General features: G+C 38.4%; 1 protein-coding gene across 2 annotated transcripts in view; it reads left to right on the top strand.

Annotated features, from left to right (window-relative positions):
- Nucleotides 1–22,522, top strand: part of PRIM2 (DNA primase subunit 2) — a 407,580-nt gene that overhangs the window by 283,451 nt on the left and 101,607 nt on the right. For both annotated transcript variants that reach the window (XM_045294844.1, XM_045294843.1), the window contains exon 8: nt 7,240–7,307. In XM_045294844.1, the coding sequence (XP_045150779.1) occupies nt 7,240–7,307 (68 nt within the window). The remainder of the gene's footprint in view (nt 1–7,239; nt 7,308–22,522) is intronic.

Here is a 22,522-nt window from a genome sequence, read left to right as displayed (position 1 = left end):
CTGGTGTTGTCCCCCGCAGGGCCATGAGTCAGTGAGGGGCATCACGTCTCATAGTGGGGCTGGCCATGTGAATCTCTCTGTGGACTGGCTGCTCTATTTGGGGTTATTGTCCTCAAGGTCTGGTGGGCCAGGATGTGTTCCAGTCTCTTCCTCCCCCTCCATCTGCTCCTGTGTGCTCTGGTCAGATATATCCTTCTCCCAAAGCTGCAGATTAGGTGCCATCCTTTGAGATAAATTCTCAAAAAAAAATTTTTTTTTGAGCTTACCTTAGCGGACTCATGTAGTGCTTGTCCTTTTGTGTTTGGCTTACCTCACTTAGCATAATTTCTTCCATTTCTTCCCATGCGGCGATGTGCTTCATGTGTTCATGACTGCTTTTTAGGGATGCATAATATTCCATTGTATGTATATACCAGAGTTTTTTAATCCATTCGTCTGTTGATGGAAATTTGGACAGTTTCCAGCTCCTTGCAATTGTGAACTGTGCTGCGGTGAATATTGGAGCACAGATGTCTGGCCGTCGTTTGTTTTTTGTCTCTTCCGGGTATATGCCCAGTAGGGGGATTACTGGATCATAGGGTAGCTCAATTTCCAACTGTTTTAGATATCACCAAATCGATTTCCATAGTGGCTGTACACACCTACAGGTCCACCAGCAGTGGACAAGAGTTCCTATCTCTCCGCATCCCCTCCAACACTTCTTACTTTCTGATTTCTTGAATTAGGCTATCTTGGAGGGTGTTAGGTGGTATCTCATAGTTGTTTTAATTTGCATTTCTCTTATGGCTAGAGATCTGGAACATATTCTCATATATTTATTGGCCATTTGGATTTCTGGGCAGTCTTTTTAAACATTTACTAGAACCCTGTAGATACAGTGGGCCACTTCAGTGCATCTAGAAACATTTATGTGAATTTTTAGGATGCTTTATGAGAAATTTTGCACATGATAAGATTTTGCATAAGAGTCATGCTGACACTAAACAAGAAAGGGACAATGTGGTTCGGGAAAACCCAGATAAGTACTTTGTTACATGAAATAATAAACGAGTGCTCTCCCTCTCTGGGTGTTCCGTGACCATTTGAGAAGGCCTGGGATAAGAGGACATTTTGGGATATTGTGAATATTAGCATATATGAGGAGGCCTTAAACATTTTTCATTGTTCTTTAACCCCATTTTCCATGAACATTTTGAAGCCCCTCCCTTACCCCCGCATATAAAGCTTCAAGTGGAGTGCCCATCACATAATAACACAAGGACTGTAATTCTTTAAGAGGCCAAAGGTTGACAGCTCAAATTCTCGGGTTCCAATCATGAAAAGCAGAGTGTGTTGCATCCCACTTTCCAGAACTTAATTTTTGAGTCTGCAAAAATGCTCGGGGTGGCAGCAAGAATCTTGAGCCAAAATTGTCGTGGAATTCTAGAAGTAAAATGATTTTATGGGTATTTTACTCCATGGAAGAAAATTCAGCGAACCATCTACATTTATCACGGCATATCTCCTAATAGCGATTTTCCTGTTCAAGCAATTGTTTTACATTTTCAAATGATGTAGCGCACCAGTAAGGTGCTCAGGCTAGCCCTTGAATAACAGGTCTCTGTTCGCAACAGAGGTTTCATGATCAAATATCAGCACTGGGCTATCCGCTTGCACTGTTCCCAGGTTTGCTCTCTGTTCTTCATATCATCCAGACCTCTGAACTGGAAATATCTAGTTAACTCTGCACTGTTTAATATTCTTTGGAAATTAAACTACTTGGGCATGTTTAGAGCTCAAATACAATCTACACGTTTTGCTTGACAAGGTTGTCGGTTGGCTTTTCGAGCTTACATATTGAAAATTGTGTTGGTGGCCAGCTGATAAAGAAATGTTCATGTACTGGCAGCATTGTACTGATGAAACTACCTCTGTTGTGAAGATCAAGTGAGATACTGTGTGCAAGAGCCCTATGAAAACCAAAGTGCTGTGGGCATGTGAGCCGTGGACTGGGGAGATTAGTGATGGACAGCATCGCAGCCTGCCAAGGGAGAACACGAAACTGGGGAACAAATGTGGGTGTCGGGGGCAAGAGGAGAGAAGTTCCGTGCAGCCTCACAGTTTGGGATTTGTAAGAAAATGCAGTTCAAAAAGACTCAGGATTTTCCGTTGTTAAAAATCAATGAAGTTAAAGCAGCAGCTGCTTGTAAAAGTTAATTTTACTTAACATCTGCCGTGGTCCAAGTGAGAAAAATGATAGTTCTGTCAAACAACCTGTTCTCTATAGAGCTATATTCTTTTGTTACTGTGAGGTCGGTTTAAATAAATTGTTGCCTTTTGATTTCAATATATAGAATTTATATTTTATACATAGGGGCCTAATCTATTGAAGCCTAATCTATAGATCTAGAGTTTGATGGGAAAGGCCTGAGATTCTGCATTGAGTTTGTACTCTCAAAAAGTTTTTAACGTGCAATACAGCTATCACTAATCTTATGTAAAACAAGGAGAATGTAAAGGCATTTGGGGGAAAAGCCTCTATTTTGGTGGGGTGGGTGGGTAAAGAAAAGCTAAAGATGGTCTTTTCATGATCTGTAAATGTACCTAAATGCCAACATCCAAATGTCTCGAATAGAGTAGTATTCTGCTTCTTTGAGTAGAGTGATATTATATGGGGGCAGGAGTGTGATGGGGGCGGGGGCGAGGGCGGAGAGCGAATTGCTGGTCACATATCTTGGCTTTCTTTTAAGGTATAACTTTTAATATTGTAGTGGATATTGTCATTCCTCTTGAGTTTTGTAAGGAAGCAGAAATGAGTGGTAGAAGGTGAAAACACCAGAGAACAAAATTGAGCCATATTTTCAGAGTGAGCATTGTTTTCCTGTCATTTTTATGTGTTTTAATTTAGCCGGTGTTGGGTGAGCACTTCAGAGAGAAGGGATTTATTATTCTTAAAATGAAGCTACCCTCTTGTCCTTTGTTTTCAATTGATTGAGCTACCTTTGTTTGTTTTTCCCCCAAAATGTTTATTAACTCTTACAGAACTGCTTGCTGCATTGATTGCTGCATTTAGCTCCTTGTGCATTTCTTACTTTCTCCTTTTCCGGCCTTCAGTTGGAGAAGAAAACCGTGAAAAATATTTTCTTCCTCCAGGCCCTTTAAACAATTTTGCTTCAAAACAGCAACTGCCTGACAGCAAAATCCCCTTTAGGGCTTTAGGAGCAACAGTCAGCTTCACAGCTGGAGTGCTTTCCTCGGGGACATTGTTCACAGAGTGAGATTCATTTGTTCCACGTGTGGAACGGAGGAGTTAAGTGAAGGAGCTGCTGGTTCTCTGCTCACTGATAAAATCGGTAGTTGCTTAAAAGCATTGTTTTAAAACTTTTCAGTGTGTTCACTAAATCCCCGCTTTCTCTTACTCCAGCTCTCTTAATTCACTTTAGGACGACACACACCAAGCAGGCAGCACCAATAGCCTGTTTCTCGTTCAGAGCAGACAGCAGTAGCTATCAGTCCCATTTTTCTTTTCTTGAACGTAGCTGGAAATGAAACTGCACTGCTCTAATTACAGTTCTTTAATAAGCCACTACTAGGGAATGATAATTGGGCATTACTTTATATATATTCTTTGAGATATTTTAGCCAGCCTCATGACTTAATCTATATTTGGTATTTGCTTATAATACTTAAATCTAAATCAATAGTCTCATATCCTCTCCCGGCTGTAAATCCATGTATATTCATGTATAATCCATGTATCCTCCCCCAGCTGTAGATCCATGCTTACTGGCAATGCAATATTAGTCTAAGTTCAGCATGCTGAACATTAAATGTATAGTTTCCCTTTCATACCCTAATGTCCTTCATATAGCCAGTACTTTGCAAATAATAGACATATTCTTGTACCTAGATATCCTCTGTAAATTCTCTTTAAGAAAAGGTCTGCAGAGTGTACCTCTCTCTGTAGAGCATATGTTTTAGAACAGTGGTGACGTAGAGAGTTAAGTATTGGGCTACTGCGTTAGACCAGGTTGACTAGAGAAACAAATCCAGTGACACTCAGATGTATAATAGCTTTATATCAAGAAGTAATTACATATCCAAAAAGCATCCCAGCCCAGTCCAACTCAAGTCCATAAGCCTACTATTGATCCATAGTCCCTCTTCAGACTTATGCAGCCACATGTAATGATGCAGAATGCAGGCAGATCACAGGCTGCTGGTGCAGTTGTGTGGATCCAATGTCAATGGAAACATGTCAGGCACCAGCACCTCTCCAGGGGGCTATCAGAGTCTGAGCAGGCAGGAAGGCAGAGTGCTGAGTGAGAAGGAGGTCCCCAGGGTCCTCCTTACAAGAAGACCACACCCTAAAGGGAACATCATGGGGCTGTGACCTGACTGACAGGTTGAACTCCACCCCTACAGTTTCTTACATCTTCAGGTTGACATAAAATTGTCGAGCTACAACAGCTGCTCGGAGGGAGAAAGATGAGGCTTTCTGTTGCTATAAAGATTTACAGCCTTGGGGTACAGTTCTACTCTGCCCCATGGGGTCATCAGGCATTGGAATCGACTCGATGGCAGTGAGCTTTGTTTCGTTCCGTTATGGGTTGAAGCGTGCTGCAATCATGCAGTAGGCTGTGGTAGGGTCACATGCTAATGTGGGTTGCTTTTAAGGGTGGTGTGTTAGTGAGAAACACCCTATACTACATGAACACAGACTGCAAGTGCTAGTGCCTCCTTTGCACTCATACCAGTAGTCAACGACAAGGGGCCTGAGAAACCGATTTTCTCGAGGTAAAATGATCAGGTTTCACCAGACACCTCCAATCTTTCCTTTGTCTCGTATTACTTTGAATCTATCTGGTCTCTGCAGACATTAAAAAGAAAATGGAAACAGGAACAAGAGAAACCAAACCCACTGCCATGGAGTTGATTCTTGCTGATAGCAAGTTTCTTCCAAATGTGCACCCATTGTGTCTTGTTCAAATTCTGATCTCACTGTCTTTGAGTCAGTTCCAAGTCAGTTCACACCTTATGGGACATAGTAGAACTGCCCCAGTGTGTTTCCGAAGCTGTGAATCCTTATGGCAGCTGAGAGCCTCATCTTTCTGAGGTGAAGTGGCTGGTGCATTTGAACTATTGACCTTGTGGTTTGCAGCCTACTCATACCCCACTGTGCTATCAGTCTTGTACCGTGGACAAAGGTGGTATATAGTAAATCATACTGACCCCATTCCCAATGCTTCGGCACTGTGGTACAAAAGGTAACTCCTAAAGAAAGTATCTGATGAGAGATTTGGCATAATAATTTTATCCTGAGAACCTAATGAAATTATTAGATGGTTTTAGTTTAAATATTTCTTACTGTGGAGGATAAATTAAGGGAGAGTAAAAAATGGAGGCAGAGGCAACAGTGAAAGGAGATGTTGTATTAGTGCAGGAAAAAGGAAATGAAGACTGAAATTGAGATGAAAAGGTAGATTTGAGACATAAATCCAATATGGAGCTAACAAATATTTAGAAATATTCTGCTGTTACTATGTTTTTTTTGTTTGTTTTTATTTAGAAAATATTATTTGATTAGAGAGCAGGGTGCTTAGGTTGACAAAAGTGATTGATAACACTCCATCTGTCTGCTTCATCTGTGTTCAGAAAATTGATGTTTGAAATATCTAGATAAATTATATTAATCTTTTTGCAGAATAGCTTTGGTTCTGAGCACTGAAATCTCTTAGACAATGAAAGTGACACTTTGTAAAGTGACCATGTTAACAGAAAGAGTGTGTAATAAAGTATTTAAATATTTTGTTTATAAAACCTTGAGATGAGAAGAACTTTGATAATACCATTTGATACAATATGAAATAATAGACATCATTTTGCAGAAGTACTGAAAATCTGTTGGTTGTGCTAAAATATCAGCATATTTAATTGCCTAACTTTACTGTATTTTAACTTAGTAACTTTACTGATACATACTGAGTATTTTTTGCAAAATTGGAAAATCTTCCCATGATCATTTTAATTTATTATTATTATTATTATTTTAATCATTTTATTGGGGGCTCGTACAGCTCATCACAATACATCCATCCATCCATTGTGTCAAGCACATTTGCACATATGTTGCCATCATCATTTCAGGGCATTTTCATTCTACTTGAGCCCTTGGTATCAGTTCCTCATTCCCCCCCACTCCCACCTTCCCTCTCTCCTTCCCTCACAAACCCTTTATAATTTACAAATTATTATTATTTTTTCATATCTTACACTGCTCATGATTATTTTTGGATATAATTTAATCAAGATAATTTTATGCCTGGTACTTGGGTCACCAATTTTTCTTTTTATAACTATAGTATTCATTAGATGTTTTAAAAGTTACAGTTCTATATTTTTAAATATACTATTGAATATTATTTTAGATAAATACTTATTTTTTTGCTCAGAAATTTTTAGTTAGTGTTACACTGATGTATGAAAAATTAGAGTAGATACCCTATACAAGATGAAAAGATATCTCTGCTTGTTGCTTGTTTTAAGAATTTTTTGTGTGAATTGTTAACTGATTTATCAGTCTAATACAGTCGCTATTATGATCATGATTGAATGCAAAGAAATTAATTTTTTGTTTTCTGCTTAGCTTACTTCAACTGGGCTAATTACTTTTGATGAATGTCTAATTTCTTTGGGACAGTTTTTACAACAAGGATGCGTTTTCTTCAAAATCAGATTAAAAAAGGAATATTACGGAGATACAATTGATACTACTATAATAAAGTATATTAGTAGCTCACAATATCATGATAGACAGTTTTTAAGTATTTGGCTGTTACTTTTGGCCGTAGATCAATTAATGGTTATTCTTTAATATTTAAAACTCCGGACCCTCTTATATGTTGAAAAGATGATTTGAACTCCATATAGTAATGAGCTCTCAAAATGAAGGAATGTGTGCTGTGTGTGTGTGTGTGTGTGTGTTAGCATGTAACTAATACTAAATTTTCATGAGCTGAGATGGAAGCTTCCTCTTACTAATTGTTTTTCCTCCCCCTCTTTCTATACTTGGTATGCTCCACAAATTTAGAGCAGGTTATCCTTAATTATATAGGATGAACCAATGTAATGCTTAATTCTTTGATTTTAAAAGAGAAAAAATTTCTTATTTTTAAGTACTCTTTCCCCTCATTTCATTTAGTATTAAAATATGTTCAGTGGTTGGCCTCTGCTATTTATAACCCCTTTCTCTATTTTCAGTTAACAGCGCGGGCCTTGCCTGCTGTGCAGTCTGATGAGAGACTTCAGCCTCTGCTCAACCACCTCAGGTAATATCTGTTATACTCGTAGATGCAAAACATTAAAGCTCTTAAAAATGTGGTAAAGTGATGTTAAAGCTCTTTTCAATTACGAAAAAAATTAAAAAAGGAAATATCCTGCCTTACTTCTATGTCTTAAATTGAAATTTGTAGTACAATATGCTTCAGAAGAGGGTCTTGTAGAAAACACTTATACTTTAATAAAAATGAATAGCACTAGGTTAAGCTAAAATAAGGAGACATGAGTAACTTACAGAAATGTCTAAAAGGAATTTATAGTACAAGTGAAAAGCATGCTTTCAGGACCTACATATAATCTACTAGGATTGGGGTTTGTATTTTTAAACACAATATAATATATCCCCATTTATTAAAAAGTAAACTGAGAAAATAGAGGAAAAGACAAAGAAAAATACATCACCACTAATTGGAAGTAATACTTTCCCTCCTCTGTGCTGGCAGAAAACCCTGCATTGTGTTTTTTAACATAAAGATGGTATGAGTCTACCTGTTACTAAAATTGCTTCAAAAACATAATTTTAGGGATGCCACAGTATTTTCTTACACAGTTGTACTGGTGTGTACAGTACCTTTTGGGTGCATTTAGGCCATTTCCATTTTTTTTTGGTATACTAAATAATGTTATTTGCAAACATATAATTTAGATAATTTCCTTAGGATATGTTTTCAGAAGTAGAATTAACTTTGTTAAAGAATATGAACATTTCAAAAGGTTTATATATATATTTCACAAACTTTATTCTGAATCTACTTTTATAGTGCCCCAAACGGTCTATATTATTACCTTGAACAAGGTGGAACTGCCAAAACAGTACCTAACTTAATAGGTTAATCATGAAAGTACTGTTGTGATCCTATTGACTGGTTACTATTAAAATAAGTTGTAAACACTTCATTATTCACTTTCAGTAATTTATTTTCAGTTATTGAAAGCATCTCCCATTTTATTTGGACTTTGTGCCTTAGAGTCCCGGTGGCACAAACAGTTAAGTATTGCCTGTAGCTGGAAGGTACTAAACTGCCCTCCCTTGGAAGGCAGCTTGGAAGACAGGCCTGATGCCCTGCTTCTGAACGGTCAGTCTTGACACCCGTGAGGACAGTTCTGCTGTGCACATGCGCTCTCACCACCAGTCCGATCAGCTTGATGGCAACTGGCAGCAGCACCCTCTTTAGCTGTGAAGCATAGTATTCCGTCGTTGTTATTTGTTAGCTTTTTTACCCCTGGAGAGTTTTGATTATCTGCAGAACTATATCATCACATTTTATGTAGTTAGGTGGCAATAGATTTTCTTTATTATTATTTTCTTTCTTATTTTCTCTTTATTTTTTTAAAACTTAGAACATCAAGTCTCATTCAAAAGTTTGGATGGATGTTAATTTCTAGCATCTTTTAGTTTTTTGATTCTTTTTAATTCTCCCCTTCAACTCCCTTCTTTTTCCTTCCTTTCCTGCTCTTGAGTAGCTTCTACTTTCTAGACAGATATTTCTTAATTTCTGTATTATTTGGGGGGAGGAGGGAGGAGTAAAAAGCCAATATTTCGCCATGGCGAGAGTATCCTAAATAATCTATCATCATTAAATTTTCTAACGCTTTATATTAAGAAACCCAGCAGTCATGTTTGAGTCTCTTCCCCACCCACCTTTACCCACCCATCTGTTGATCAAAGCCTGTTGATTTATCTCCTGAATATTTCTTTTACTGTAATAGTCTTTTATTGGTTTACCATGACACCCTGTTTGCCCTTTCTAAGTATAATTTACATAATTGCCAGGAAAACCGTATTATTATTATTATCTTTTAAAATCATTTTATTGGGGGCTCATACAGCACTTATCATAATACATCCATCCATCCATTGTGTCAAGCTCATTTGTACATTTGTTGCCATCAATCATTTTCAAAACATTTTCTTTCTGCTTGAGCCCTTGGTATCAGCTCCTTATTTCCCCCCCCCTCCCTCACGAACCCTTGATAATTTTTAAATTGTTATTATTTTTTCATGTCTTACACTGACCGATGTCTCTCTTCACCCACTTTCCTGTTTTCCATCCCCCAGGGAGGATCAGTGGTCTGTTTCCCCTTTCTGCCCCCACCTTCTCCTTACCCTCCTGGTATTGCTACTCTCAATGTTGGTCCTGGGTAGTTTATCTGTCCTGTAATCCCTTTGTTTTCAGCTCTTATTTGTACGCATGTACATACTCTGGTCTAGCTGGATTTGTAAGGTAGAATTGGGATCATGGTAGTGGGAGGGAGGAAGCATTAAAGAAATAGAGGAAAGGTGTATGTTTCTTTGGTGCTATACTGCACCTGACTGGCTTGTCTCTTTCTTGTGAACCTTCTGTAAGAGGATATCCAGTTGTCTACAGATGGACTTTGGGTCTCCACTCTGCACTCCACCTCATTCACATTGATATGATTTTTTTTTTGTTCTGGGTCTTTGATGCCTGATACCTGATCTCATCGACACTTCATGATCACACAAGCTGGTGTGTTTCTTCCATGTGGACTTTGTTGCTTCTCAGCTAGATGGCCGTTTGTTTATCTTCAAGCCTTTTAAGACCCTAGACACTATATCTTTTGATAGCTGGGCATCATCAGCTTTCTTCACCACATTTGCTTATGCACCCATTTGTCTTCAGTGATCGTGTGAGCATCATGGAATGCCAGGTTATTAGAACAAAGTGTTCTTGTGTTGAGGTAATACTTGAGTAGAGGCCCAGTGTCTGTCTGCTACCTTGATACTTAACATATAAATACATGTACATAGATCTATTTCCCTATCATTATATAAAAGTATATTTACATATGTACATGCCTGTATTTAGACCTCTATAAATGCCCTCTGTCTCCTATTCATTCCTCTATTTCCTTTTACTTTTCTCTTGTGCCACTATCATGTTTGGCCTTCATTCGGTTTTCAATAATTTCTCTTATTACATTGTCCTGGATCAAGCCTTACCTGGTATCCTATGCCCTCATCTTATTCTTATACTTTGAACCACTCTCTGACTCCTAATTTCATTTGCGATGAAGTCTGATCTTAGCTGGCCTTGTCTCCTCGACCGACTCATCTTTCAGCATGCTCACTTTCAGCCCCGCCACATACCTTGAAGTTCCCCTAATATAATAGGCTTTTGCTTACCTCTATACCCTTGAAAATAATCTTTCTCTTGTCTAGAACATCCTTCTTTCCTTCCTGCACTTCTATTACTTAACTAATGTTTATTTGACTTTTAAGACCCAGCTTAAGTGTTCCCTTCTCTGATAAGCGTACCCTGACCATTTGGCTTCCCAATCTCCTAGTTTGAATTAGGTACCTTTTCTGTTTCCATAGCTACCTCTATATGACAGAACTTATGATGTTCCCAATGCTTGTGTCCTTGTCTTGTTTTCCCATTGTAGTATGAGTTGCTTGAAAGTTTGTAAGATGACTTTATTATTTGTATTTCCAGTTGCTATGAATGATAGTGTCTGGTGTATGATAGGTAATCATGAGTTTTGTCGAATAAATGGATGCATGTTATAACTGATATTTTATTGTTTTTCTGCCCAATGTTTTTACAACTTATAAATCATATTGTCACTTTTTTCCCAGTAAAACTACTGGTTCAAAAGATGTAAACCTAAAGGGAAAAAAAAAATCTCACCTCTAGTTAATGCTTGGTTCTATGAAATAATGATATATCCTCCTCCTACTACTTCAGTATGGTAATTGTCAAGTAGAATTTAGATTAACTACTGACATGTCTCTCCGGGTCCTTGAAACTTGCACAAACTGTACATTCATTTAAGGGCTTTCATTCTCTGTGGAGTTCACTCATGGCTTGTTGCTAAGCAACCAGGGCTGGATGCTACATGTAATATGCACCAACTGATATTGCTTTTTTATTATTATTAAACCAAACTGTTTCTCATTTTATTACCATTTCGGAGACATCTCTGTGTAGGGTGGCAGCTGATGTGCATCGTTTGATACTTTCTGTTGTATGAAGTAACCTTGTGTTCTGATTTTCCAGCACATTGAATTATCTCTTTGGATATCTAGAAACAGTGCTTTTCCTTTATCTTTGCTGAAGTCAAAATAAGAGTATGAGAGCTTCAATAGGTTGTGGGGAAAAAATGGAATGAAAATATAATGGAATTTTCCCACAAACGTTTTGAAGCTACTTTGCATTTAGTTTGAGAGATTCTAATGATAATCATGTTAGGAAAAATAATCATCATTGATTTGTATGGCTGTATAATCTAAATGTTACCTACAGGGGATGGGCCTTTGGAGGTTGTGACTGAGATAATTATTGGTTCTAATTTGTTTAGTGCCTCTAATGATCAAAGAGGGATGATGAATAGCATTTTAATTAAATTTGTCAATAAACTAATTTAGGAGATGATACAAATACCTGTAAAAAATGTAGTGACAATACAGAGAAATTCTCAAGTTATTTTCTAAGACTATAAGAAACTCAGAATTTTTATATTATTTAGTCACTTTGTAATTTAGGATCTTGCCTGTGTGCATGTATGAGTGTGTAGGTATGTATATATAATATATATAACATATAGGGAACACATATATTTTATGCATAATTTGGAGACAAAAGGAATGATGTGTCCAAATGATCTTAGTTGAACCTAATCCTCTAGTTAAAAATTAAGTACAGAAAACTAAATGACTTCCTCAACATATTTTTGAACTATAAGTGTTTTTTTCCCTTTTAATTCGTTAGTGGGATCCATCCATTTATCAGTTGGTGAATGCCCGTTATGTGCTTCAAATAATAATTTTAAAAAACTCAAACCAGACGCAACCTCTATTCTCAAGGAATTCACAAGTTTCATTGAGAGCTAGACATGTAAATTCAAAAAGTTAAAATTTTTCTAGTAGAAGTAAACACAAATATATAATTTCATTGATTTAACTGTTTTCCCCATTGAATTATTTTCTCAAGTCATGGGAGCCTCCAGTCATTTGGTTTTGTTTTTGTATCACTGTACCCTGTTTTTCACACTTCCTGATTCTATTGTGGAGCCCCGCTGGCGTAGGTGGGTTCCATGTTGGCATGCTACAAGGTAAGCAGTTGTTTCCCACCAGGCTCTCTGGGAGAATGATGCGGCTTTCTGCTTCCGTAAATAGTTAAGAAACCCATAAGGGACTGTTCGACTCGGTCCTGTTGGGTTATTAATCAGAGTTGATCCGATGGCAGTGAGAAGTTCGTTACACTTAGTGTTGCAGTGAGTCAGAACCTGCTCGATGGCAGGTAACAACAGCAAAGTCCTTGTGGTGCTGTCAGGTACAGTCAGCTGTTCAAACCCACCAGCCACCCATGGAACAGCAATGTTCGAGAAATTGGGCAAGAGCCCAAGTGCCAGTGGGCGAGGAGCTAAAAGAGAAACCAAAGGGATACCCGTATGAAAGATGCTAAAATGTAGATATCTAAAAGGGGGGGTGGTCACTACTCTCAAAGGCTGTCAGAAAGTCAGGTCAGAACTACACAATGGGAGTTGAATTTGGCAACTGGGAACCTTTAGTGGCTTAGCCTCAGCATTTTAATGGCCTGGGTACAAATCTGGTTATTGTGGAGTCCAGAAGTCAGAAATGGACCATAAAGATATAGAGTGTAGGCTACACTTGGAAGGTCTTAATTCTGAAGATAAGGAAGGAAAAAATACTGTGTTTATTAATGTCCTGGTGAAAGAATGTTTTACTTTTATTATTTTACTTTTTTTTTTTTAAGATTGGTAAGCTGAACAAATTTACAATCCAAAATTACAAATTGGGATTTGTCAGTGAAACTAATTTTGGAGCTGACTTAATACATAAAATAATAATACAGACTCTCTTTCCAAATCTGAGAGATGATGGTAAGTGACCCTTTATCATCCTCACTTAGTACCATTGAGTCAATTCCAACTGATAGCACCCTCACCGGGTTGTGCGAACTGTGAATTAAAAAGTTAAATGGAATAGTGCTTTGTAAACTCCAGCTCATTTGCATTCTTGTTCTCATCTTCTCCTCTGCCTTCTAAAGCTTGCTCCTTCAGTGCTTCCTTCTCACTCCGGAGCTGTCACTACAGCTGACCTGGAGGGACTGCTGCAGCTTAAGCAAGCAGAGAGTACGTTGCGGTTGGGGAGTATGAGCCATTTAATGTTTTCATAAAGCATGCAGAGAAAATGAGTGTCTTTCCTTTCCCATACACCCACCACCAGGTTTTCATTTTAATTTCTATGCCTGTTTTTATGTAATTATAATTAAAGTGGTTACAGTTTAAACATTATTTTTGCTTAATATGTCATAACTAAGTAATAAAATAGGAAATTGATTTTCGTGGCTTTTATTTTAAATGGCTAATATTTTGTTTTATTGGCTCTTCAGGCATTCTTGGTTGATTAAAGCCATGTCGATAAGTTACAGAATTTTGGCAGTGAAGTGTCCAGCTGGAGTAAACTGAGGAGAGGAAGACCAGTAGGGCTTTATGAAAAAGGAATTACATTATAGGTAACACTTAGCAGATTGAGATAAGCACAAATGTAGCCGCAAAGTAGGTTGTGTATAAACAGGTAGCTTTGAAGACACAGTTCATTGGTCTAAACATGTCATGTTGCCAACTTGAGAAAGATAAACTGAATCCATGAATGCAACCAGATGGAGTTGTTAGAAACTGGATTTTAAATCTTGTTAGCTTACTAAGACCAGAACCGTGAGTCATCTTAACAACAAACTGTCCTTTAGGATAATGACTCTCTCTCTCTCTCTCACACACACTCACGTTAGTATAATACGTGTATGTGAGTTCCTTGATATTTAAAAGTGGCACTAGAGTTTTGTATAAGAGTAAAGTGAAAATAAAAAGTGACAAACATAATTTTCTATTGCAATTTCATAAGAAACCTCCATAAAGGTAGTGGCTTCAAACAACATACATTTGTTACTCAAAGTTCTATAGATTAAAAGTGTGACATAGGTCTCACCAGGCTAAAACCAGTGTCATCAGGACTCTACTGGAGGCTCTGGGGAAGTATCTACTTCCATGCTCATTCATGTTACAAGAATGTTGCTCCTTGCAATTAATGTGTGACTGAGGTGTCTGCGTTCTTAATACCTATCAGCTAGAGACCAGTCTTTGCTCTTATAGGCTCCCCATATTGCTTCCCAGAGTGGCTTCTTTTCGTGGGCTCCTGGATCTCAGAGCCAGTTGTATTTTGGCCCTTTTTTTACACTTCAGATCTCTCCTACTTCTTCTGCTACATCCCTCTGCCCCCAGTCTGAGAAAGTTGTCTGTTTTTAAAGGCTCACTGATTAGATTAGCCTGTCCACCCTGTCAGGGTAATCTTCCCATCTCATCCCGGGTAATCTTCCCATTTCAAAGTTCTTAACCTTAATTAAATCTGCAAAATCCTTTTGCCATGTAATCTAACATATTCTCAGGTTGCCAGAGTCAAATAAATGCTCCTTTGAAGGGCCAGTTCTACTTTCTGCATTGAGAGTTTTCTGTAAGGGACAGGGGTGGCAACAGCTCTCTGCCCAGCAGTTTATCTGTTTTAAAAGTAATATACCATTCAATCTTGTAATTTAGAAAAAGCAGCTACCAGCTTCCATTAATAATCAGAATGTGCAATGTATGAAGTCTGAGTTTAGGGAACCAGGAAGTCGTCAACACTGAAATGGAATACTTGGAGATTGATACCCTCGGCGTTAGTGAGCTGAACTGAACTCATCTCAGCCACTTTGAACTGGACAGTTGTCACGCTCATTGTCAAAAAGACCATCAAGGAGGCTGAGTTCATATTGCCACTCTTTAAATTCACGTACTAACTACTAATGACAAAGGAATGAAGAAATAGAAGATTTTGTCTACTTCTATAGTCTGAATACCAGAGAAGAATTGATGTGTTTGGATTATTGTGCTCGCAAAGAATATTGAAAGTACCATGAACTGCCAGAAGATCTTACAAATCAGCTTAAAAGAGGTACAGCCAGAATGCTCTTTCGAGGCAAGGATGGCTAGATTTTTGTCTCACGTACTTCGGATATGTTGTCAGGAGAGACCAGTTCCTGGAGAAAGACATCGTGCTTGGTGGTAAAGTCAAGGGGCAGTGAAAAAGAGGAAAACCTTCCACAGGATGGATTGATGCAGCGGCCGCATCGATGGGCTCAAGCATAAGAACAATTGTGAGGAGGGCACAGGACTGGACATTATTTTGTTTTGTTGCATGCAGGGTTGCTATGAGTCAGACTAAACTCACCGGCACCTAACAACAAAAATTGTGCAAAAATATCACTTTGAGGACTAAGGTACACTGTCCTGTAACCATGCTATTTTCAATCACCGTATATGCATGTGAAATCTGGATTGTGAATAAGGAAGACTAAATAATTAATGCCGTTGAATTACAGTGTTGAAGAATCATATTTAATACAAAGCAGCTTCAGAAAGTTCATGCAAATTTCCCCTTTTCACGAACTCTTGGAAACACCCCCAGACCCTCATATACCCTAGTCTCCCAGAAGTATAAATGAAACATAAATAAATCTGTCCTGGCAGAATTCTCCTTAGAATTGAGGATGGCAAAATTTTCATTTCACGTGCTTTGGGGTTTGTTATCAGGATGGACCAGGGACTCCATGCACAACAAAACCTTTCCTGTGCCATCACCATGATTATGTGTGAGCCTTTGTTGCCACCACAGTGTCATTCCGTCTTGTTGAGGGCTTACTTCTCTATGTTGCCAAGCATGTTAACAGGACCGGTGCATCCCGTGTAGAAACCGAATTGATGGCACAGAACTGCACTACCAACATTCACTTTATTAACGCAGAATACTAAAATTTCCTAAGGATTTGTGATTAGATTAATTCACTTTGCTAGCCTGAATTGTCTGAAAATTTGAAGAGGTACAAAGTAGATTCTTACTGAAACATAATTTGATTTTTTGTAATGTCACAGTAAGTCAATAGGTGTATCTTTCTATTTTTGAACTGGCTAAAGGAATACATTGTTTTGTTTGAATCAGTGTATGTGTTTAGGGTTGTACCCTGTACAAGTAGCTAATAGAGATGTTGTCTTTTAGTTACAGTTATCTTCTTGGATAGAGTGATTCCAGTAGAGTATGACGACTGTTAGCATAATGGATGCTACTGGAGCACAGCATCATGGAAATTACGAAGTGCACTGACAGCTCATCCTGAATTTAGGATATCTTAGATTTTCTGTAGCCCTCTGACTGCATTTCTGTAGCCCTCTGACACTGCATAGGAGTGTCTGGGTTAGGGGTGTGCTGGCAGTCTTCCTGGGAAGCAAAAATTTGTGATTTCTTCTGCTCAAGTTGCTTTATTACGTGCACTTTTTAAATTTCCTAATTTTCACTCATTGGGTTTCTTTAAAATAGTAATTGCCCTCTAGTAACGTAATAAAGAACATTAGTTATTTTACACGCATCAGTCATCAAGTACTGAAGTACAAAATGATAGTAATGCTATGGGAAATAACCTTCTTGAAAAGGCTGAGAAAGCATTGTGATAAGTCAGTGCAGCCACTGAGGGTCATCGGACTTCTAAACCAGGGGAGCTCACTATTTGCTCCCGAGCTGTCTGGCTGTGCCGAATTGCTACAAGTACTCTTGTGTAAGAGGATCATTTGAAGCTACTTTGCTAACAAGCCGTGATTCCTGCCCTTTATCTTTTGAACAGACTGATGTAAAATGTGTAGATGTTAGTTAACCTAAAAAGACCACCCGGTGAGTAGTTTGGACACAATTAACCTTTATCCACTCAGTGAAAATAAAACATAATTCAATAAATTGGACTAAGGAAAGAGAGTAACCAAGACCTATGAAAAGTTTAATAATCTCTCAATTGTTTTCTAGTTACTGCATAGAAAGTAGTGATAGAAAAAATAATGCAAGCTGAATAACCAGCCTGTTTGTCTTGATGTCCTGCATAGATGTAAGCTAAAGGAGGCCACAAGCAGCACTCATCCAAGTATGTATACAAGTCTCCTAGAGGTCTCTCCTAGTCACCCAGTTCAGCCTCCTCCTCCCAAATGCTTTATCCTATTATTTCACCCCGTTTTCTTCTCAGCAGATCGCTCTCAGAAATGCTTGATTTTATTTGTTCATTTGTTTGATTGTTTGCTTCGAATGTGAGCTTAGGGAACAGTTCATCTTGCTGGCTGGCTTGAGAAGACCTCAGTGCTCACATGAATAGGAGGCTGCTGCTATCCATAAGGCACCCAATTGCTCTACGGGAGGAAGATAGGGCCCTCAAGTCCCTTCAAGCAGCGGTTCTCAACCTGTGGGTTGCAACCCCTTTGGGGGTCGAACCACCCTTTCACTGGGGTTGCCTGATTCATAACGAGCAATGAAAATAATGTTATGGTTGGGGGGGGGTCACCACAACATGAGGAACTGTATTAAAGGGCCACGGCTTTAGGAAGGTTGAGAACCACTGCCTTCAAGAGTAACAGACTGAAACGCACAGGACAGTTCTACCCTGTCCTATAGGGTTGCGATGAGTCAGCATGAACTCGACGGCAGTGACTTTGGTTTTTGGACACACATGAATGAATGAACAATTCACATTCAGTTATTTTACACTGCTGTATATTGAAACTAAATGAGATGATAGTTTGGACAAAAGGGCTAATCGATTTTCTATCTTTTTCAAGGGAAAACTCCGGTAAAGATATTCTTTACTTTTGAGGGAAAATCAGTTCTGCCTTCTCTTTGGGTATTTAAGACCGCCAAGAAGTCAGGATCTAAGCGTGGATAAGGAGAGTGTTTATTTCTTTTCTTTTTTTTTTTTTTTTGAGAGTGTTTATTTCTATGTGTGACCTCAGAAACCAAAGGTCTGCCCCCCTGCTTCAATAGCATTCAAATATTGAAGCCCTATATTTAAATAAAACAAAACCAGCACTGTGAATTGCAAGTTTGGTGTTTTGAAAATAAACCTTAGATATATGAAATATCAGTGGTTTTGCGAGACTAAAGGGATGGACAGGGAGAATTTATGATGTGATTAAATCTTATTATTTGTTGTCATTATCTCCCTATCAAAAAGTCTACACAGCATTGTGTTCCTGGTTTGCCAGTGTTACTGGGAATAAGCATGAGAGATAATCCTAGAATATCATAAAGGCATGAAATCTTATCTCCGAAACAATTCAGGCTCTGCAAGTTATTTGTGAGGGAATGAGATGTCGTCCATCAGAACTTTCATCCTCTGCCCCCAATTTTTTATTTCACTCAAGCATTCTTTCTTTTTTGTATTTATTTGACTATTCTGGGTAAAAATAAAAGCCTATATTTGAGGTCCTTACACTACTAACATATACACTTAGAATGTAAAGGACTATAAAATGTTCATGCATGAAAAAAGATATTTGTAGTGGCTTTATGTATCGTAAAAATACTTATATAGGGCTGTAGCTTAAGTAAATGAATACATATAGTGAAAATTATATTTTCTTGGAATATAATTTACATCCAATGAAATGAACCCATCTTAAGGTCATAATCTCAGTGGCTTTTGACAAATGGTGGAAACATAATTTTGAAAGAATAAGAAGATGCAACATTTAGCTCACTTTCAGTTCATGGCATTTTAGAAATTGGAATAAATATGAAAATATGGACCACATGGTGAAAGATGAGGCCAACCTAAAATAAAGGGAAGCAGTAGTGGTGCACGTTCTAGTTCTCCTAGATATGAAAAGTCATATGGTCTTGATTTTTATTGGATACCCGCGCCTCTTGCAGTCATACAAATTTCTGCCCAATTATGCAGAAATACAGATCATTATACTGCATATTGTCTGCCGTTAGTTTACTGGGCAGGTTTTTTAAAATAGGAACTTGAGTAACTGCATGCTTGTAGAAAATTAATTTACATTCGTTTTAAAACAGAATCTTATTGATTGTATTCTCATTTAGACTAACTGCAGGGAAAATCACCTGGGCTTACACAAGTTGGATACCATTTACTAGGGATTTAGCTGCAGAAATAAACTCATTTCAATTTCAGCGGTGACAGCTGTTGAGTGAATTTTTGTGTGATATCCTTCACAGCAGGAAATGATATATTGTAACTTTGGCTCCTTCATTTCCTACCCACCCAACAAATCTAAATGGCAGGGACTGTACTTCCTAAATGTCTGAATGGTCCAGTTTATGGAGACAGACTGGTGGGTTTTTGTTTTTGTTTTAATGTCCAAAGTGGGCCAGACTGTGATCGCAAAAATGGATATATGGGTATTGTACCGAGGTCTTTGTTTCTTCTTCCTGAAATTGTTTTTCCATTTGTGCCGTGATTACACCTGGGTTCAGGTGAAGAGATTGTATTGGAGTTTGGTATATTTTTATAGAATGATGTAGGTGATTACAGTTCATTTTGAAAGATGTGGTAGCTTTTTAATGGTTCAAACAAATATGTTTCTTGGCTGCAGGGATCAGTTTTGATTACTTGTGATGCTTGCTTTGCTGTATTTTCATTGCATGCCACTTTTCAAATCTTATAAAACTGTAGCCTGCCAGGTAGAAAAGAGGGAGTAGTATTAACCTCTTTAAGGTTCACACGTATGGGGAAAGAATTTTAAAAAAGGAAGTCTTTTTTTGTGCTATTTTTTCATAAATTGGGGATCTTTGTCTGCTGGTAAGAGGAAGAGCAGAGACACTTCTGGAGGATGGGCCACACACTCACACACTCACACACTTGCTCACTCACGGACTCACTGCCTTTGAGTCAATTCTGACTCATAGCCATCTGTATATGGAACAGAACTGCCTCCTGCGGGTTTCCAATACTTCAACTCCTTATGGGAGTAGAAAGCCTCCTCTTTGGGAGAGTAGGAGAAAAATTCTTTCTAGATTGGCCCAGAGCTTTTCTGTAGTCCACATTCATATCCCTCAAATGTAAGCATGGCCTTTCTCAATTGAGACCAGAAAGGATTGGTATGCCTAGGTGTTGAGGTGCAACAAGAACCCCGGAGACTCTCAACTAGGAAAGCCACAACTTCATCCACCCTCACGCCACCCCTGCACCCCGTAAAAGATTCAGGTTGCCTTCTTGAATTAGTAAAAGGAGCCCTGGTGACATCATAGGTTATGCATTAGGCTGCTAACTTTACTGTTCTATGGGAGAAAAGTCAGCCTTTATATTCCCATAAACATTTGCAGCCAAAGAAACCTATAGGGGCATTTCTGAGTCTGCTATAGGGTACCATGACTAAGGAGTAGTGAGTTCAGTGTTTTTGGTTTTCTTGAACTAATAGAATTCAAGATAGCTTCCCTCATAATAAATGAAAAACTTACTAAAATTTAAAAAACCCAAACCAACTTGTGGAAATAAGCACATTTTCAGTGGGGTTGAGGCACTTCCTTTAGTGGGCTTTTCCTGCAGCTTAAGTTACGATCCTGACTGTCAGCGACTGATAGGAACTTGGTCAATGGAAGCCGGGTCAACGGAAGAGCTGGTTGGCTCTCTTCTGCAGGCAAGGATTTCCTCCGTTCACGTCATGGTGGCTTCACGCTGCGGCAGCAGTCTCCAAGACAGAGGATGAGCCACAAACATGTGTGCAATTTTAAATAGCTTAAGTGCAGTTTGTTTTGATTGCATAATCTTATTGAAATATATATCTAAAGTAGCTTTTCAACATGTATTCAATATGGAAAAATCATTAATGAAATATTTTACTTTTTAAAGTACCGTCTTTATGATGTTTTTTTGTACTATTGCACAGCATCATTAGACTAGTTATATTTCAAGTGGCCAGGAATTATAATCTCATATGGCTGCCATATTGGACAGTGTAGGTCTACCAAAATGGATTCCACTTGGATCCCCACCATTTGAGATTGAATTTTGCACTACTGAAACTTCCTATGGTGTAAATGCAAATAATAGAAGAAAGACTCCCACAACTTTTCAGATCATCAGGCTGTACAAGGACCCCTTAAATGCTTAAATCAGAGGTCCTCAAACTTTTTAAACAGGGGGCCAGTTCACTGTCCCTCAGACCCGTTGGAGGGCCAGACTGTAGTTTAAAAAACAACAACAACTGTGAACAAATGCCTATGCACACTGCACATATCTTATTTTGAAGTTAAAAAACAAACGGGGCAAAAACACCTAGCGGGCCGGATAAATGTCCTCGGTGGGCCGCATATGGCCCTTGGGCTTTAGTTTGAGGATGCCTGGCTTAAATATTTATGTGATACTATAAAAAAAATTAGGGAAGAAGTTTCCCTTAAAAGAAAGACATGGTGTGGTAGTTATACAATCTGTTTTCAATTTGAGAGGATTAAGAGTAAAGGGTGGAGTTTAGCCTGTCAATCAGGTCGCAGCTTGATGAATTCATTTGGAGGCACTAAGAAGATAAATAGCTCTCTGGAAGCAGGATGCAGGCTGACTCCCTGGGAGACATTCCAGCTGAGATGACACATAGAGCTACCCTAGTGCCCAGAGCTGAAAGAGCCACATGGAGACCCCTGCCAGTGTGCCAAGATGCTTACACTGCCACTGGATCCACCAGACTTTGCACCCACTGGCTTGTGATCTTCCTGCACTCGGCGTCATTTCATGTGTTTCGTGAGTCTGAAGAGGACTTTATAGATTGGTATTGGACATATGGACTAATATTGGACTTATTGACTTGATCTAGACTGGGCTGGGATGTTTTATCAATATTCAGTTGTTCTTGTATGCAAAGCTCTTTTTTTGTACACATATGAGTGTCTATGAATTTGTTTCTCTAGTTCACCCAGACTAACACACATGGATATATGTTGAGTGAGGCAAAAAACCTGCATGATAATGATGGTGATGATGGCTACTGTCATTTGAATTTAAAAAATACTGATGAACTCTACATACTTTTCATTTGAGCCTCACAGTAGCCCTGACGGAAGTCCTTTTGGGATCGCTTTTATGATCTCAGGTTTGTCTAATGAAGAAATGAAGAGAGAAAAAGATTTGGCAAAGTCATACAGGAACCTCTTGATTAGAAACCTCTGTTCTTAACAACTAAAGTCTTCTTACTCTTGTTCTGTTCTGCGTCCATGATGGCCTTGGGCAAAGAGTTCTTGAGAAAACGGGGAGTAAAGAAAAGTTGCAGTGAATTCCTAAATTGCTGCAATGATTCCATTACTCCGTTTACTCTCTTACTTTTTCATCAGTAGTCTGAAAGAAGAAAATGATTGGAGAAGTAA

This window comes from Echinops telfairi, unplaced genomic scaffold (genome assembly GCF_000313985.2).
Source record: "Echinops telfairi isolate 266 unplaced genomic scaffold, ASM31398v2 ScPeMD7_3533;HRSCAF=4204_1, whole genome shotgun sequence".
Lineage (NCBI taxonomy): Eukaryota > Metazoa > Chordata > Mammalia > Afrosoricida > Tenrecidae > Echinops > Echinops telfairi.
This window is presented reverse-complemented; position numbering and strand designations above follow the sequence as displayed.